At 40.2% G+C, this 20215-nt stretch overlaps 1 protein-coding gene across 2 annotated transcripts; it reads right to left on the reverse strand.

Annotated features, from left to right (window-relative positions):
- Positions 1 to 59: 59 nt before the first annotated feature.
- Positions 60 to 7421, reverse strand: egfl6 (EGF-like-domain, multiple 6). 2 transcript variants are annotated; one of them, XM_034109797.2, is made up of 13 exons: positions 7346 to 7421; positions 5931 to 6037; positions 5528 to 5620; positions 5186 to 5305; positions 4970 to 5089; positions 4099 to 4233; positions 3893 to 4015; positions 3387 to 3449; positions 2731 to 2985; positions 1275 to 1343; positions 1092 to 1184; positions 726 to 988; positions 60 to 580 (listed from the first exon to the last, which is right to left on the reverse strand). In XM_034109797.2, exons 1-13 carry the CDS (start codon positions 7417 to 7419, stop codon positions 473 to 475), a joined length of 1623 nt encoding a protein of 540 aa, XP_033965688.1. In that variant the 5' UTR covers positions 7420 to 7421; the 3' UTR covers positions 60 to 472. The 2 variants fall into 2 exon arrangements, with proteins under 2 accessions (XP_033965688.1, XP_033965689.1); XM_034109798.2 differs by lacking the exons at positions 3387 to 3449; positions 3893 to 4015.
- Positions 7422 to 20215: the final 12794 nt, after the last annotated feature.

The raw sequence follows: 20215 nt of genomic DNA on the forward strand, positions 1-20215 counted from the left end.
TACACTATCATTTGAAAGCAAAATGTACAGCAGTCTTTCATTGATACATTTGATCATTTAAACTAACTAGCCTTCAAGAAATGTATTTATCTAAGATATACCTCACTTAAGAGTTCACATTACATGTCATAGATTATTTAATGTTAACTTCAGCAATCACATACACAAAAAAGACTAAGCACAATACTGTGACATCTAACTTAATAGACATGTCCATCTATTCCTGAGATCGGAGTTATGTATAACAATCACAATAGAGAATGGAGCCAGATGTGTTCATCTAGCAGCATGCTGATATTGTGAACATGCATGCACTGATAATACATATTCTTCCCTAGAGACTAAGTTCTGTAGCTTTATGTGGATGTCTTGTGGCTAGGCCAGCACAAAACATGAGAAACTCCAGATCATATTACAGGCAGGAAACAGGGATCCTATGGATTGTAAAATTGTGAATCCGGGGTGGAGACTCCTAGATAAATGGACTGACATCCTCTTGACAGGGCCCTGAGGTCAGCACAACATTGTCCAGCCCAATCTCTCCTCCAACCTCCTTCCCATGCTGAGCTTCAAAGAAAATCTGAAAGACATTCATAGCATTTAGCATTATGATAACTTATGTGCTGTTGAACCTCCTTTGGCTGGTATTATTGTTGTTAGCAGTTACAGCAAAGCTTTGACAATCATCTATTGATAATTATATTGTAAAATGATAAATCACTCACCGATGTTGGTGCCTCCTCTTTCCAGGTTACAGTGAGGATCTCCGTCTGCCATGCCTGGTCTCTGCTTCGGCTCTGCTCCCATACAGGGTAAGCATTGTTATCCAGCAGCACCTTGAGACTTCCCACATTCTGGCCCACCACACGGAAGTCGAAGGTGAGGCAGAAGCTGCCCTGCTGGGCCCGGTCACTGAGGAGCAGCTTCAGCTTGGCTATATCTTCCGGCTCTCCTAGGAGCCCACTCATGGCCATGTAGTACTCAGCATCTGAAAGAGTTCGTAGCACATATTCTGTAAATGATTCCATCTAAATGCACTTAAAGTATACATTAATCTGACATTAAAAAAAACATACTAATCATACTGTTACCATTATGGTAGGATACGCTCCAGTCCATGTCATCAGTCTTGTCTTGGATCCACTCACATGCTCCCTGATCAAAGTTGCAATCCATAATGAACTCTGGAGGTGGAAACATTAGGAGCACAAAAGCAAATTAGTCACATAAACTGTCCTTATATAATAATGGCATCTTAACAGGTATTTCATTACCTTCCTGAACTGGTGCTATTAACATTTCTTTGACTTCTGTCGCTGGTCCAAACACAGATTCAAAGTCCTCTGTATTTAGAAATTAAAGGGGAAAACAATCAATGTGAATTCATACATTTTCAGCCAGTTTATTAAGCACACCTGGCTTAAACTGTCTAATACAAACAGTCATGCATTAAATCCTTCTCGTATTACACCTATAGTGTTTCAACGGAAACTTAATAAGACTGTGTTCTTTTTAGCAAGGTGTACATAATGAATTCTCAACTTATGTATAATGTTTCAGCTCAAAGTGATAATCAACTAAAAGTAAAAGCAGAAATCTCATGCAAAAACTTTGCCTCATACAAATGACAAATCACTTTTGGTTCATACATTCCTCTTAAAACACATTATCTTAGAAAAAGCATTCCAAAATGATGCAGCAATGAAAGGTTTTTTTTACCAACAGGTGTAGACCTGCCCTGCTGTCACTCATGTCTTGAGATGAAGCTACAACTTTAGGATACAGTCTCTCAAGTGTTTTAAAGCTCTCATAGAAAACCACCCCCATGGCTAGCGGCCTCAGACAAGTGACAGCTGGGGTGATTGAACCTGTGCAGCCAGAGTGGGCTGGTGCTAGAGAGGTCTAGAGTGCTGATGACAGACTTTCCAACTAGGAGTCAAATCTGTTTGCACAACAGCTGTTTTGGGAAAAACATAATAAAAGGCTTGGAGGCTAAGTAACCTCCCCCCTTCTTCACCCTCCTCCCAGGAGATGGGAAGCAGGACGAGTTTTGTCCCTGGGCTCTCACATGCTGACAGAGTAAAATTCCTCCCTGGAGGTGATGGATGTTTGGGGCCTGTCTCCTCTTGCTATCTGAGTTCTTACACAGTCTCGGGTGTTTCCATAAAGATCAAGAGAAGTGTTGAAAGGTAACCTCATGTGTGGGGTTTTTCTTTGAGGTGCATACCACTGCAGAACTACACTGTCCACCCTTTCTTATTATTTGATGAAAGTGCCAGAGAATATGATTTATTTGAGTCTCATAAATGATCTATTCAATTAGATATAGTCACATAATTTCTTACATTTAGTACATTTATTTTGATTGTTATATTTTGTATTTGTTTTAGCCAAAGCTTTGATATTATGATATCTTTGAATCAGATTCAGTGTGTCTGGTTCTTCTCTGGAAATAGTCAAATACTTCAACACATTTCTCAATTTTTAGTAACATTGAACCTTCCAAAGATGTGTCTGAGGAGCTCCTTTCTTCTCTGGTCAAGGTGTTTGGACTGACCTCTTATTTTATACTTCATTCAGCCACATACTGAACAATCGTTAATAGTGTTCAAATGCTGTGTAGACACAAGAACAAAGTCTCTGTAGAAACTGAGTTTGTTTACTCTATGTATGGCTAATTATGGACCACCCAAAATGACCGTAAGACAGCCAAACCGAAAGGACACTTACTGAAAACGTCTCCTCTTTGATTAAGACGGTTGTCTTCAGCCTCCTCGTCTTCCTCCTGCTCTTCTTCTTCTGCCAAAGGAAATACATTCACCTGTTCCTGCTCAGGGCCAACGTAGACCTCTCCATCATAGTCGAAAGGCTGCTCGCGGATCCTTGGAGGCGGCGTTGCCACTGGTTCCGGGATAAGATTTCGGATGTCCTGGTTGTCAAGTGTTCCTCCCAGAAGCTCAGGTCTCACTTGGGAGTCTGGGATGGCTGTGGGCAGGAAGAGGAAACAGATGAGACATGTGGAACCTCAATCATGAGTGGGAAAGACAGTATTCTACCAGGACTCAAGATGCGTTTGTCGTCATGTATTTTGCAGCTGCTGTTCTTGTCCTTCTCCATGCAGATGAAGCACTTCGGGCAGCATTCATTGCACACAGCTTAGATAAGCACTTCAAGTGCACACGCATTTTATCCAAAAAGTGTTCAAGGGTCATGCTGAGGATTCCAGGTCTCATATCAAGCTGTGTGCAGAGGCCATACAACATTTCCAGCCATGAACAGTTGCAAAATGTGCTCTGAAGAGTAAGGAGGCAAGAGGAGGGAGTGCATGGGGTTGCGAGCAGGGAGTGATCAGCAGAAGCAGAGTTTTGGATTTCACACAATCTCACCATTTAGGAAATCATCTGCACTGCCTTTGTCTCCATCCCACGACCGCTGATAAAACGGCTTAACTACAAAAAATAAATGCATCTTTGATTCACGCTGAAAACCCTTGCCTATTCTCTTTGTCAGTTGGCTACACGAGCTTCACCTGTTATAATCTGGATCTGGTTTAAAGAGCACACAGCTCAATCTGTGTTTCCCCTTCTTCTCCAGATGACTGGCTACCGTACAAATGTCCTATTTACACAGGTGTGTTTTCAATCTGTGGCTCTCTCTTTGACATCTGTATAGGGTAGTGCGGTCTGAAAACAGGAAACTAGCCTTGGCACGACTGATGTCTGCTGATGTTTGAAGAGTTTAAATGAAATATGTGTCTGTAAAAGTGCTCCTGACCTATCTGACTGACTACTCTAACTTGGGAAAGGCCTTACTTGGATAGTTTGTTTAAGATCAAAAGGCATCCCTAAAACTACTTGATTCATAATGCTGTGTGGCTGTTCTTGAGTCTCACCAGAGCATTCAAAGCCATTGCCTCTGTAGCCAGGCTGGCACCTGCACTTGAAGGATCCTTGAGAGTTCACACAGAAAGCGTGCTGGCTGCACTTGTGGGTGCCGGCTGCACACTCATCAATGTCTGAAAATGGAAAAAGCCTATTTGTACCTTTAGGAGCAGAAATGATCTTGAAGGTTTTCTCATAATGAACGTGTATACCTTACCTACACAGTCATATTTGGCGTCAACATATTTCAGGTCGTAGCCGTCCTGGCACTTGCACAGGTAGCTCCCGAAGGTGTTCACACATTGTCTGTTGTTTGGGCAGAGGTTCTTCCCAGTTACACATTCATCTACATCTGAAGGGAAACAAAAGACGGAAAATGAAAGGGCCTGTGACATTATATGACTTTTGTTTTGTTGATCATTCAGTCATATCATTAAGTCCTTGTTATCTGTATTTATCAGTCTGCATGTTTTCACTTGTTTTAATGTATAGTCTGCAAATGAATAACATGCCCTGCAGCCATAAAGGTGTTTATCGTGTTAACTACGAATTTAAAGAATCCTCTATCTATGTTTTGCTCAGGTTTGAATTTGCACTTGAACGGATATGTGTTTATTTCATAAGGGTCGATTATGTATTTGTTATGGTACATTTGGGAACAATTTACTTTTTTTGTAACTTTGATAAGTCTGTTGAATGCAGACTTATCCTGAAGTGTAATGCTCCAGAACTATTAGACTTCCCCTGTGTGATCGTTATGCCAGACTTGCTCTGTCAGAGCTCAAGCATTTTTGTGGAAATATAACTTAATAGCATCCATTTGCTTTGTAAGCCAAACACGCAAAAACCACATAATAGAATGTCTACAGAATTGTTTCTCTATGCAAACTCCCAATCCATGAGACTGGAAACAAGCCAAAGTCAATTTTAGTTTTTTCTGTTTCCTTATTTAGACAAGGGCTATTGCTCCATCTGAATTTCACTTTCCTTATGTATAGTCTACTGTCAATCATATTTCACATATGATATGATAGTATATGCTTTATAACATTCAATGATTGTTTTTCAGTGTGCATGTGGTTGCTCACCTACACATGTCCTCCCATCTTGCCCCAGCTGCAGCCCTGCAGACGGGCAGAGGCAGCGAATCTCCCCCTGAACTTCCTCACAGCCATACTGACAGTGAGCAATAGAGCATGTGTTGGAATCTACATGCATTCACAAAAACACACATTTGTTAATATTAAAGCTGAGCAGCTTTGATTTTTCCGTGTGTTTCTATGTATATTAGCACTCATACTCACTTGCACAAGATCCGTCCGACATTACTGTGTAACCATTGAGGCAGTAGCACTTGTAACTTCCAAAGGTGTTCATGCAGCGATGCTGACAGGGACGAGGCTTCAGGCCACACTCATTCAGATCTAGAAACAAAAGAAACTTTATTTCTACACCTGAAACACCTTCTTTTATAAAACCCTACAAACATGTATATTTAACAGAACATCCTTTACATTAAACACAAGAGAAAATGATTTGCGTAAAGTAAAACATACATAAATTGAGTTTGTTAAATTAAAATATGCTGGAAATTAGATTACCCTAAACCCAGAATGACCCAGGCTTTCCAGACCCAAACTACTCACCTTGGTTACATGTCTTTCCGGTGTATCCTGGGAAACACTTGCATTTGTTGGGGCCAACACACTCTCCATGCTTGCAGCCGTGGTCACATTGAGCTGGTAAAGCATTTAAAATGAAAAGAATACCACTAGAAATATCAGTGGTTGAAGAATTGTGGATTACAGTCAAACCACACATTTCTGTTATGCAGGAAAGGACTGAATCTCATATCCTCCACTTCTTTTGGTACAGGAAAATATATTTTATGAATAGAACAACGGTTGTTAGGATAGCTTTTATTGAGGCACTAAGTTAAGTTCAACATATTTTGTCCATTCAAAAAATATGTCTAACCATTTGACTGATTTTTAAGATACAATTGATTATTATAGCATATATTTATATTGTAATCTGGACTGCTCTTACCCTCACACTGTCCTTTACTGTTTTTCTTCCAGCCATAGCAACACTCCAGCCTCCTGCCGTAGCGACAAACACCTGGTTGGCTTCCAGTAAGGACTTGTCGGTAGTGCCTTTGTAGAACAAGAGAGAACCGGAAGGTGAGGTATGTAATTTCCTAGTGTCAGCTAAATGTAAAACCCACCTTGGTTAATGCATTGAACATCAGATAGGAAAGTTGGTCTTTAATAAAATCGTATCACAACAACAACAACAACAACAACAACAACAACAACAACAATGAAACGCTCAAGATATATGATTACAAATATATTAGAATGAAAACAAGGATCCAAACAAAACCAGAGTCTCTAGCTCATGTGTGTATGTTCTTCTAATTTTGGTCCCAATGGTAGTTAACCTAAATAAAGCGTACCCTCACATGCTTGCTTAGTGATAAAAGGGGGCTCCCTGTGGAGCAACAGCCAGCTGACAGGATGTAGGCTACAGATGGAGAAAAACACACTAATCAGACACTTCCTGCGGTGCACATTGATACTTTACACACAACCATATGTCCTCTTCATTCACTGAACGTTCCTCTTCACCTGACTCCAGAATCTACATTAAAGCTATTCTCAGTTGCGGCTATGGAGTCAGCATTGCATTCAAAAATAACCTGCAGTTCATATAGATTATATTCCATGTGTGTATTTTTAACCTGTTAATTAAATTAGGATGTTAAGATTTCATTTGACTTAGTTCATAAGTATACTCATGTCAGAATCACACATCCAAATCTAACCTCACAGCTTTCATCATCAAAATCTCTACTTTTGACCTCAGTGCCAGACTCTAAATGTCCAGATGTTTAGGTTGCACAGGGTTAGCATCCTAAAAGCAGCCTGGGCTCCAGTGGGAATCTGAGACTTGATAGAAATCAACCAGAATAACCCACAGAAGAGGGGCTCTTTAGAGTGACAGGTGCTCTTCAGTTATTAACAGTTGCTGTGCCACATTTAGCCGACACACTGTCAACGTTGTCGTAGTCCTCTGCTCGCAGGGCAGCAGTGTGGACATACCATCAAAACAACAGTTTTCCAGGGAAATCTTTAAAGCACATATCAGGTTACTCCCTCACTCCACTTTAAGTAAAAGCACGTGCAGGAGCTGGCAGTTAAAATAGCAGTAATTCCTTTTTTGGATACCGGAAGTGGGTTAAATGGATCCCAACATTTCCCAATTTGGGATCAATTCGTCTTATCTTATCTTAAAACTGTTGGTGGCACTTTTGGTTTATTTGTGGTGCCAGTGCATTTCCAGTATCCTGGAAAGTCTTTTTTTAATTCTTGAATGAGTACATGTCCAAGTAAAGTTTACACCTGTCTCAGGGTAGAAACACCAACATCATGAAACACTCTGTTGCTCTAGTATTGACTTACCCCTGTGCATCCGCATTGCCTGAGAAGATGTGAAGCAGAAGGACCAGAGCACCGACCAAAGTGAACGGCTGCATGTCTGTACGGTGAGCAGCCGGAGAGCTATGTTTCCCACGGGGCTGACTTTGGTTTCTGTGAGTTCTGACTATTCCTCCTGAGGGCTTACGCTCATTAAAATGCTTAGACAGGAACAGGTCTTAGTTGAGCCTTTACACAAGGCACGCTGGATTTCATGTATTTCCAGAGCCTAAGTTTGAGGTCTCCTCCAGGGGAAAAAAAATCTCTTTCTCTTTATAACGCTGAAGCTAGACTCTATGTCCCATAATTTGCTCCCTTTTCTTCCTCTCTGAAATTCCAGAGGTGGGTTGACACTCTGTGAAATGACACTGCACTGTGAGTGACTTTGGAGGTAGGAGTGGGTTTGTAAGGGGGGTGGGGATTATGTTTAGGGGTGCTCCTCTCTTCACTGAAACCCTATAGGCTACAAGACACACATGGAACTCTTCCTGTGGAACACCAGTAGGCAAAAGCATGCTGTTCTGCAAATAGCAAATCAAAGGCAACATATTGGTCTTATTTAGCTTTTTGGGGATAATTAGCTGTATCGGTTAATTGTGGAACTCAGGCATGCATAGGCCTGTCATTAGCAGCTGCAGCGCTCTTTGATGTCTTACTCACAGGTAGCACATAAAGCGCTTCTGCCTGACACATGCTAATTTCCAAGTTTAGCCATGAAAATGTTTAATGAGTTTTCACTCTTTCAAAGTCTGCTCCAACATCTGTTCCTGATCCGCTGTACCCTTACAACATGACAGGTGATGTTCCTGTGTTTGTTTATATTTATAAATGAAGTACTTACTCCCATGATTTCCATGACAGAGGGGATTCTAGGAGTTTGTTTACACAGTGCATGTCCACCCAGTACCAGATTGTCCAAAATGCGGATTTGAAAGTTGCATTGAAAGTAGTTTTGTAGATGAGAAGGAGGCCTGCAGTTAAACACTAGTTGAGCTCAACAATACGAGGCTGTGATTATTTTTGCCAGACATTCAGTACTCATGTCATGAAGCAGAAATGTTTTAGCTTGTTAAATGTTGGTTAGACAGCGCAAGGTCAAAACTAAAACGTTTGGACATTTGCTGTAAAAAGAATACACTTTTGAGTTTGTGCAGCTCCACTCATGTGTTGCTCCAGTGTGGAGTAGATATACATAACTCCAGCCTCAAGGAGATGAGCATGAACTCGTTTGGCAGATTTCACAATTCTTAAATGATAATCCAGGAGGACGTTTGAGAGATGGAGGAAGTGTGGTTGCTTGGAAGCAGACTGTGGCGTCAGAAGTAATATCTGTTAAGAGGGGAGCACATTTTTGGACAAACCCCATGGGGTAACATTTACTATGAAATGCTCTAACCTTAACAGATTTAGTTCTCTATAGCTTAACTTTACAGTTTAGTGGTAGTTTTACATCCTTGGGGCAGACCAAACTGCCTTTGGTGAGTGTAGTTGGTCACAACGTTTTCACAAGAGCACTAGTTGGAGACAAAAAAAAAACGTACTCTACATGGCAACTGTTTTTTGTTTGTTTTTTTAATAGGTAATGATGTAGAATTCTGGGAATGCTTCCATCACAAATATGTGTTTTACTTTGATCAGGAATGAAATAAGAGACGTTTCTAACAAAACGATGGCTTTTTGTATTGTTTGTGTAGTGTCAAACTCTAGTCTGCATCATTGCATTACACAATAATACATTTGTTTGCATACTGTACGATGCATGGCAACAGCAACAGTTTTTAAGCATCACATGTGGTACTTTAAATCCTTTTTGTATTTAATGCCTCAGTCTTTCCACTGCTTGACATCAAAGGAAGAGCTCCTATGCTGCATAACAAACACAGTCTCTGATTTGTCTGCGACATGACTCTGGGCATGTGGGTCATGCTTACTATACATACATTAGAGCTGTTTCATTGGTTCTATATGTCAGCAGTGAGGGCTCTGTGTTTGGTGTCTGGTGAATCTGATGAAGCAGTCATGCTCACAACAACAGCACCATCTTCTGTCCAGGAGAAAGCCCTGGCTCCAACTTTCATCAAACAGTATTTCTGTACAGCTTAATGGCTACTCAATTAGCACGTTTATCCTTTCAAACATCGGAAGTATGTATAGTTTGACATATGCAATTTTCTAGTAGTCATTTAGATTAATCTGCTTTGTGGACATATTCTCCAATGGACCTGAGACATGCCCATGTCTTTTCTTATCTTTTGTTGAACTACATCTCCTTCCAGTAGGGGGAGACAAAGTGCAGCACTTGACAGCACACATACAGAGCCAAGAGTCAGACAAAAGGCCATGCAGCTAAACACTTATTTGTTTCTTCACTAACCCATTATTATGTCACCTTGGTTGTGGATGTGTTTAAATTGTAAGACAGATAATGATGATTCTTTACTGTTAATACACACCACTTGATTGTTTTTTTTAAATTTAATGTTCACCGAATAGATCTGATCAGACATCTCAGCTGTTTGTGAGTGGAAATGTACCAGATGTGTTGATTTGTTTTGGGCCTATTCTCTTCTCTGACACCGGAGGCCCCTGTCTGTCTGCATATCGTTTTTGTTGACTGAAGCTGCATCATTTCCTGAAAGAGAGTTCAGGTGGCCCATTATAAAGAGAGGTGGTTATTCATGGGTCAGTGGTTTCCTGTAGCTTTTATCACAGAGTTCTGACCAGTAATTAGTTCATTATTGTTGGGGTTACATGTTAGAAATAGATGCACATTTGGTGTTTTTCCTATATTGACTTTAAATCTAGGTGCTCTTATTTCTTTGTGTCCTAATGTTGTGGTGCAGCACTTTGTTGAGACATTGCCTATCCGAACATACAGGAAGTGTGCTTACTTACTTCCTGGAATTCACTCAGGCCTATTCTCTTCACTCGTGTAAATCGACTCCAAGCTTGCAGACACGAGTCGATACATGTTTCATTAATGCTTCTGAAACTGGGATAGGCAGACTCCAATATAATTATCCAACAATGCATGTTTATGTTTTTAGGAACATTAGTGGCCCTTCTTTAACAACACCTACACATATCCAGAGTCCTTCACTGTGGCCCCTGGTACCATGAGCAACACTTTAACTATAAAAGGAGAGACAAGGCTGTTGAGTAGTTATTTTGAAAGTGATGTGTGTACACAACCACATCCTGCCCTGAGTGAGAGATGCAATGAAAGCTCTGCAGAAAATACTGACTGCTGTTGACTGCTGATCAAATATATTGTTATACACTATTTGAGATAATTTAAGTAAATGCTGACTTAAGTGTGTATCATCCAATTTAAAAGGCCACATGCAACAATCATCGTTTCTGTTTCATGTAAAAGTTGTTGTTGACTAACAAAACATTGGTAATCTTTATTTATAGCGCCAGTCTCTAACATAGGACCTCTCATGCAACATGGCAGTGTTGTCCTGCTAAAAATACTATAACTTGATCATTTTGCACTACTCCGGTAAAATCTGTGCAGCAGTGCAGGGATGATTTTCCCCTGCAGTAATAGATGTCCTTTCGATAAATCTTTCACATGGGTGTGTACAACTCTGATTGGAGTATCCTTCATGCCTTTCACTCTATTGCGTTTTTGAGGGCAGAACATCAAGGACAAAATGTGTTGGAAAGGTAAACTGATTTTGTGCAAGTACTTGCGTGTAAGAACATCTCATCATATGTTTCAGTTGGATATAACTAAGACCTTCATATAAGGAATGTTTTAGTTTCCAAATTAACCTCAGACACAGATACACGTTTTATTTGGGATTGTATGGCTTTGTCCCAGAAGCCTCCTGTCATTCCCAAAAAGTAGCAGTCATATACGTCCAGGTGCTCTTTCTGGAACATCTGGTTGCCCTCAGATTACACAATGACAAGCTGCTGCTAAGTGAAGTTGAACCCAGTGCGACCAGCGAGACGGACCTTAGGGGATTCAGGCAGTCTGCGAGATCACACACACACACTTTAGTCCCTCCACATGACGGGTTTGACGGGCTAAACGCGGCTTCGGCCTCAGCTGGACGCCTCCCATTCTCTTCTCATTAAAAATGCAGTAGCTGTACCATGCTGTGAGCGTGTCTTGATGGGGAAGAACCAGACATCTCAAGAGGCTTGATGTGTGGCTCACTATTATTTATTAATGTGCTTGCCAGGTCAGACACATTACAGTGGCCTATTAAATCTGTCACAGTCTCAGCTCTTAGTGGCCACTCTGCTGCAGAGCTGATGATATAACCTCGCAAAATGAACACTGAAGGATATTAGATTTTGTCTGCTCGATTAACGTTGATTTTTAATTAAACACAATCTTTTCTTATAATTAATCCTCTTTGATGGATCACCTCACACACTATTAAACACGGTAGATCTACAGATGCAGCAGTGGTTTTATTTTTAACTTCCATTTCTTCAAATCTGTGGTTAGCTAATTGGGGACTTCCCGTGTGCACTTCCTGTCATATGACTATATCTAAACCCACGTCTCTTTCACACGGCCTCTTTTATGAACCTCCTTTTCAGATGAAGGTGATCTTCAAAATGTTACTGAAAACAATTGACACACTCCCCTTACCAACTTTTACAATATGTTCACCCATTATTTGGCACTAATGCCCCGTTTTAGCTTTACCTGTTGTGTTGGCTGTATGCTACTTTTTTTGTAGTTCTGGGAACATTGTCAGCATGTGTATGTTGTAATGCTAAACATTATTTTCCATGATGCTATTATCAAAGCTAGAATTAAAGGAACATGTTCCTGTGATAAGGAATCCTCTTGTCACAGTGATACAGATTTATACTGTGGCTACAACTGAATTGTGCTTTGATGTCAGCAGGAGCTAAACATGACATTTCACCTTTTTAAAGTGGCAAGACCCCTAAAGGTCAGAGTTTAAAGCTGCCCTTTATTCTTCTTCACTTGGGAGGTTCATGCTGGGTATAATTACATAACTATGCCCCAGAAGAAGAGAATCCACCTCAGCATTTAAACTGCATGCCTAACAGGATAAGACATGCTGCTGTATCACTTCTAACTCCGAACATGTGTGCACGAGTTTTAATGTGCTTGTTCTAGAGAAAGGATTATAGGCTCCTGATATTACATTTAACATGGCTCTGCTGTTATAACAGATTTGTTTGGTGTATCAGCCATATGAAAACATCCAGATTTAATTTCCTGTTTCTAGTGAAAATGAACTTTAAGTCTATTGCTGCAGGGACACAGAAATACAGAGATAAAACACAGCTCTGCTGGCATGGCATGTTAGCCTTCTGTAATGAACTGTGTGGGGTTGTATACAATATATGATTCAACTGGAAGGTACAAGAGGACTGTAGGTTTGTTATATCTGCATAATGTTGACCTGTGCAGACTGGAATAAGGCTTTGTTAAAGGCCCAGGCACAGCAAACCTACAGGTTTCTCAGTAGTGAAGTGGAAACAGCCTGTCTAGAAGGAACAGAGAAAATGTCAAATAGCAGAAGTCGGAAGTGACAGTTTTAAAACTTTGGCTCAATCTTTGTCTTGACGGCTTCCACATACCCACTTACAGCCACACACGCACGCACGCACGCACGCACGCACACACGCACACACACACACACACACGCACGCACGCACGCACGCATGCACGCACACACACACACACGTAAACATAGCTGAAATCTCTAACATGGAATGAACTTGTAAATGCCTGCTTTTGGCCAATATACTGCACATCTTGTTGAGACATGTATCTGACCAGGGTTATTGGAGCACATTCCTCAGACAGTTCTCAACAAGCTGTCTTCTTTCAAAAGACTATCTTCTTGCAGGTAAACATACTCTCGACCGTGATGTGAATATCTGTAAAAGATCTAGAGCAAACAAACATTGAACGCATTTCTGCAAGCACTGTACATGTTTGTACAATTCAACACTTGAAAACTAAACACTTGCTTGACTCACTGTAACTTATACTAATAGCATCCCCAGTTTTAATTTCACATCTAGAGAATTACGTTTTCAGTTGTTGGTACACTATCTAACAGATCATTAAAGCATCGTGCTGTTCTTTACATTGTGCTCTCACAAAAATGTTCCTCAGGATAAGATGTGTAAAGTATTCGCACTGACAATAACATGATGACATTCTGTAAATATAAGTCTCACAGACACCTTCTTATTTACCCACGCCTTCTATCAACACAATGCAGAGGTGTTGCAGCCCTGTGAGCACATGTGAAACTTGCATACTTGTTTTTCATGTTTTGAAGAATAATTATAATGATAAAATAAAATAAGTTCCTCTTGTTTTACTGACTTGCTTACAAATAATATTTACAAATTCAGCAATGCTCAGAGAAATCTGGAGGTTATTTCAACACGATAGTATGATAGTCTATATATGCTGTAAATCCACCAACACTGTTAAGTGGAGTTGTGCTTTTACGGTATGGTGCTGCAGCCCTTTAAATGAACCACATCCTGTTACACACCTTTGAAGCCTGCTTCAGAAAAATTCACAAACAAGCTCCTGTAACATACAGCGACTCCGTGAATAGCATAATAAGATTTATCAGTCATTGCGTTGAACCCTTTCTTGTAAAAAACGTTGTTTGAAAGAGTTATATTTATCAGAATATCTTTGCTTTCTAAAGTGATATTTTAGTACAAGTAGTAAATACCAACACAAGGTTTGTGAATTAGAAATTGCACATTATGGTGCTTAAAATCATCTCATAGAAATGCTAATCCTGTGCAGAGACTGTAATATCAGCCAGGAAAGCTATACTGTTAGTCATAGACACATTATTGCTCTTGGCCCGGACATGCATAAGTTAATGGGAGGAGAAGTTGACACATTGTAGAGCTCAGCAGATGTGTGTAAGGTGTATAAGCCTAACATAACTTAAGTGGAGGGCAACATCATTAGGCGCTTTCACACCGGAGTACTTTTCCCAGGAATAGTTCTGATAGTTCTTGGGATTTTGCTTTCACACCAAAAAGATCTGGGGCCTTCCGGGATTAAAGAGTTCGGCGGGATTAAGTACGGCAAAGTACTTTGAAAAAGAAAGCGGCTATTAGTAAAGCTTTTGGTTCTTTGTGTCCAATAACAACAATCACAACAATGATATACCCTTTCTTATTAGTCACAGGCATGTTTGACGTGATTACATAAAAACAAAACAAAACTGAATAGAAATAAAGTTGTATTTATTTATTTCTTAGTTTTGACCCTGGACAAATAGAGGCACTAAGTATTTTCGAAAAAAGCTATTTTGAGCTGTGTGTCCCAGATAGCCAATGAAAGGACCACTTACTCTGTGTTGTCTTTGTGTCCAACTAATATCAATTCAAACACCATGACACAATTCCATCAGATTAATGATAAAAACCTAGAGGACATTATACAACTTCTGAAGTCCTCCTCCTGCTGCCTTGATATTATTCCAACAGGATTTTTCAAAGATGTTTTTCGTTGCATGGCCTCAGATCTACTTCATATAGTAAACAAATCTCTTCACTCAGGTATTTTTCCACAGGCCCTGAAAACTGCAGTCATTAAACCGCTCCTAAAAAAAGAATAATCTAGATGCTTCAGTAATGAACAATTACAGGCCCATATCAAACCTCCCATTTCTAGGTAAAATCATTGAAAAAGTCGTTTTTCAACAGTTGAGTAATTTCTTGCATTTAAATAACTGTTTGATGTGTTCCAGTCAGGCTTTCGTCCAAACCACAACACTGAGACTGCTCTTGTAAAGGTCTTTAATGACATCCACTTAAACACAGACAGTGGCAGAACTTCAGTGTTAGTATTATTAGATCTCAGTGCTGCGTTTGACACTGTTGACCACAACATATTACTAGACCGACTGGAAAACTGGGTGGGACTTTCGGAAACAGTTCTAAATTGGTTTTAATCCTACCTAAAGGACAGAAACAACTTTGTTTCTATAGGTAAATACACATCTGAGTTGACAAATATGACATGTGGGGTACCTCAAGGCTCCATCTTGGGGCCTCTTCTCTTTAACGTCTACACGCTACCACTGGCTCAGATAATGAAGAACAACAAAATAAGTTACCATAGCTATGCGGATGACACACACATTTACGTAACAATTTCACCAGGAGACTATGCTCCAATTCAAACACTGAGTAAGTGCATTGAACAAATCAATGACTGGATGTGTCAGAACTTTCTCCAATTAAACAAAGATAAAACTGAGGTAATGGTTTTTGGAGCCAAGGCAGAACGTATAAAAGTTAGCGCTGAGCTTCAGTCTGCAATGTTCAAAACAACAGATAAAGCCAGAAATCTAGGTGTAGTCATGGACTCTGACCTGAGTTTCAACAGTCACATTAAAACAGTTACTAAATCAGCCTACTATCACCTAAAGAATATATCTAGGATTAAAAGACTAATGTCACAGCAGGATTTGGAAAAACTTGTCCATGCTTTTATCTTCAGTAGACTCGACTACTGCAATGGTGTCTTCACAGGTCTCACTAAAAAATATATTAGAAAGCTGCAGCTAATTCAGAACGCCGCTGCTCGAGTCCTCACTAACACTAAGAAAGTGGATCACATCACTCCTGTTCTGAAGTCTTTACACTGGCTTCCTGTGTGTCAAAGAATAGATTTCAAAAATACTGCTGCTGGTTTATAAAGCACTGAATGGTTTAGGCCCAAAATACATTTCTGACCTCCTGCTAAATTATGAACCATCCAGATCTCTCAGGTCTTCAGGGACTGGTCAACTTTCTGTCCCCAGAGTCAGAACTAAACATGGTAAAGCAGCGTTCAGTTATTATGCTCCAAATATCTGGAACAAACTCCCAGAAACCTTGCCTTGCCTTGCCTTGCCTTGCCTTGCCTTGCCTTGCCTTGCCTTGCCTTGCCTTGCCTTGCCTTGCCTTGCCTTGCCTTGCCTTGCCTTGCCTTGCCTTGCCTTGCCTTGCCTTGCCTTGCCTTGCCTTGCCTTGCCTTGCCTTGCCTTGCCTTGCCTTGCCTTGCCTTGCCTTGCCTTGCCTTGCCTTGCCTTGCCTTGCCTTGCCTTGCCTTGCCTTGCCTTGCCTTGCCATGCCTTGCCTTGCCTTGCCTTGCCTTGCCTTGCCTTACTCAGCATCTGATCCGGAAGCACACATTTTTTTACACAACTGATCAATCAAATATATCGTCCTTAAGACAGTTTTACCGAGCTCTACAATTCCTCCCACTTTTTGTACAGATTAAACTTAAGCATTCACTTATGCCTCTCACTTCCTATCTTTTTTGTCACACATGTTCTTAGTTTTTATGCTAGCCTAAAACCTCGCCTTTCTCTTGTCGGTTGTTTTACTGAAGCTATCACTTGTAACACGTGAATTCTCCCTGCACATAAACTGTGCGTACATGAGGACATTGTTGCTGAAAGGGGGCATTTAGGTTGCCAGGCTCACAGCTGGGGAGCTACTGAGCTCACCAGGGTGACTCTTGCAGCTGAAAGGTTGCATGCACATGTCACATTGAATCACACTACACTGCGTCTCCGTCAGTGCACTCAGGACACATCTGCCTAGCTAGTCAGATTTAAAAATGTCCAGCAAGCCAAAGTAGTCTTTCTTCCTCTAATTAGGTTCCTTAGGGGAATCTGACCGTGTAACACTTGTCACATCCTTGATTAACTGTACTGTATTCCACTTCAGCTGTGTTGTTGATGTAGCTCTTCTCTTGACATGTTGAAAATGAGAAGTTATTATGTAATAATTGAGCCATGTTTTCCATTTATTTCAGGAGTCACATAGGTGACAGTGTAGTGAACGCTTTAAATGGCTTATGGCTTTTCATTTATGAGTAAGAAAGAGTTGTGTTTTCTCTCTAAATGCAGGCTACTTACTTGCCTGTAGCTTAGTGTACATTTCAAGGCCTTCCTCTTTGCTCTCTGTTGGTCCTTTACATACATTTTCATGGTTTTCAAGACTGTTAGTAAGTCTGTAATTTTCACCATTACATATCTGGGAGAAGCTGATTGTCTGTAATGGAATGCAGATACCTCTTAATTTTAATATTTTTTTGTGGACAATTAACATTATTTTGTTTTTGCCATTTCTGATTCTATTCTTGTTATGGGGCTCCATCTTTTTATAGGACTCCATCTTCCTAGTGCCTTTTAATTTTTTAACTGGGATTTTCACATTTCCCATTCCCATTTTTGATGCATCCAACTTTTGCTTTATAAGCTTCTATCCGGTTAGGGAGTCTTTTTTGTTCTTCACATAATGACCCTAAGCCCTTTTGGCCGCCACCCTTGCTGTAATTCGGTAAGACTTGACACCAGAAACGACAGCATTCTCTACTAATGTGTGGTTTGCTGTTTACTCTATATATAAGCTTACTGCCGTCAGAGAATAAGAATCTTGTCAGGCAACTTACTCTGCTTTTGTATTTACTCTAATGCGGTTTCAAATTGCTGTAAGCACCTTAGCTTTTAGAGATTCTGCACACAGAACAAAATATGTGCGTGTCTCTGCTAAACGATCAGTTTGTCAGCCAGATAGGTGGATTATCCCCCCTCTGCCACAACAAATCTGAAGCATAGGGCAAGGCACGTTTCTGGAAGGTTCTTTGTCACACATAGCAACCATTATGGTGTGTCACTGGATTGGCCGGCTCACACCCTCAGCTTTTGTGTCTACCTATCACACAATAGCAGCACTGCTTTTTCCCACCGTGGGTTTGATAATGAAGACAAAGATGAATTGTCCTTTGCTTGGTTTGGTCTGAATTAAGAACATAAAGACTCCTTACACAGATGAATGACCATTTCTGTCCCAGCTCCAGCTTTTTATCACACCTATGGTTAAAGTAAAGATAGAGTAAACTGTTCTTATATAAATCAATCTACACCTGTACCATATTATCATTTCATTTTAGTTTGACAGTTAAACATGTTATAGTTTACTTATAATGTTCTAATCGCTAATTTATCTATGATGATTTGTGATTTGTTTGTTTTTCTGCTGCTATTCAGTTCTGTTATTCTATGGCAGAGACAGCCACACCCATTGGTACCATTAGGATTATTTAAAATGGAATCTTAAATAAGCCTTTTAATTATTAACACTATGTCTTCTGTCCCTTTGCACGGAAATGTAACAAAAACAGCAGCAATTAAATCAAAAATAACAATAACTTATTATTGTTTAATGACAACAACAAAATTAAAAATAAAGAATGACTTGAATAATTCAGCAATTGTTTGGCCATTTTACCTTGGGGCTTATGCAACAATACACGTCTGACTAGCTGTAAAGAACATGCTGGAGCTCTGATTTGTTTAAAAACAACTGATGTGCCTAATCAGGATGGACATGCTTGGGCGGGTAGACATGTTTAACATTTACCCAAAGAGTGCCAAGCATACAGCATAGCTTACATATTTCTCTAAGTTGAACATACAATATGTTTCCCACAGCAACATTACATTTGGAATGATAGCACAACTAGATAAAACCATTATAACTTTAATTTATGATAAGATATACACTTTATTGATCCCAAATTGGGATTTTTTGTTACAGCAGCATAACAAAACAAGGCATTGCACATAATTAGGAACAATTATATCATATTCTATTGCTTCGGAGGAAGTCGTAACAAAAGTGGAATTTCTGAAATCCCTTCTACTTACTCTGATAATGTGATTCCGAGGGAGTGATTGCTTGCTTATTTGAATCGATGTACAGCTCTTAACAACACTGCACTGTCTCTTTCATCATGGGAAAACGTGGGGAAAGCTAAAATCTCCGGTCTGCTGCCATGGCAACAGGGCACAAGAAGCATGAGGAAGGAGCAGAGACAAAAAGATGCGTCTCACCCTTTATATATACAGTCTATGGTCTCACCGTGCTCTCAGCAGCTGCCACATCCTCTGCATGTAAAAACAATAACCTGTAGGGACGAGCATTGTTTTATCCCCTGTAGCCTTTCCTGTTAAATGAAGACAATGTCAGGGAATTATCATGGGATGCTTTATAATATCATTTTTTATGTGAATTGTTTTGGTTTACAAAATGAGACACAGGTTGGTATTCACTATATTTGCATTAAGGGAATATTTCGCCCACAAAATGACCATTTTTTTAACAATGGCTCATCCTGTGTTACCTTGAATTCTCGAAGAAAGCTTTGTTTTTCTCGCCTCCACAATGAGGTGTCCAAAGAAGGAGAAAAGACTCTCACAAAACAGCAGTGCCAAGGCTCATCACTTAGGCGTTTGCTCACTAATTCCCAAATTAGAATGTTAGCTTAAACCTTACCGTTTTTCAACTCTTGAGCAAGAACAATCTTGTTTTAAGGTTTTTCGGTGAACATAAAGACATGCAACACGGGGTGAGTTATTGATACACAAATGGTCATTTTGTGAGTAAATGTTAATGCTGTAACATCCAGCTTGACTCATCATAGATAAATGAGGTTAATTTGAGGTTAAAATAACTATACAACGTGGTTGTTGCTATAGAGTACAAGCCTTAAAAATTCTTACTGTGGTTTTATTCTCAAAGCACATTACGTATGTAGCCAGAGGCAGTCTCAGGAGTGGGCTGCAGTCAGTCAGCGCCACAGACGGTCCAGAGGGTGCCCGTCACAACACTGCCAGATGGCCTCTTGGTGGCCTAATGCCAAGTTCACCACAATAAGCCCTTAGTGTCCTTTCACTGACATTTGTATCCCTTTTTCATGGAAAGTTATCAGGTCTTGACCAGGCAGACCCACATAACCAGCATCAGTAAAAACAGGGCAACCCCACATAGAATAGAAAATATGTTTGATCTTTTCAACATCTC

Source organism: Pseudochaenichthys georgianus, chromosome 21 (genome assembly GCF_902827115.2).
Source record: "Pseudochaenichthys georgianus chromosome 21, fPseGeo1.2, whole genome shotgun sequence".
NCBI lineage: Eukaryota > Metazoa > Chordata > Actinopteri > Perciformes > Channichthyidae > Pseudochaenichthys > Pseudochaenichthys georgianus.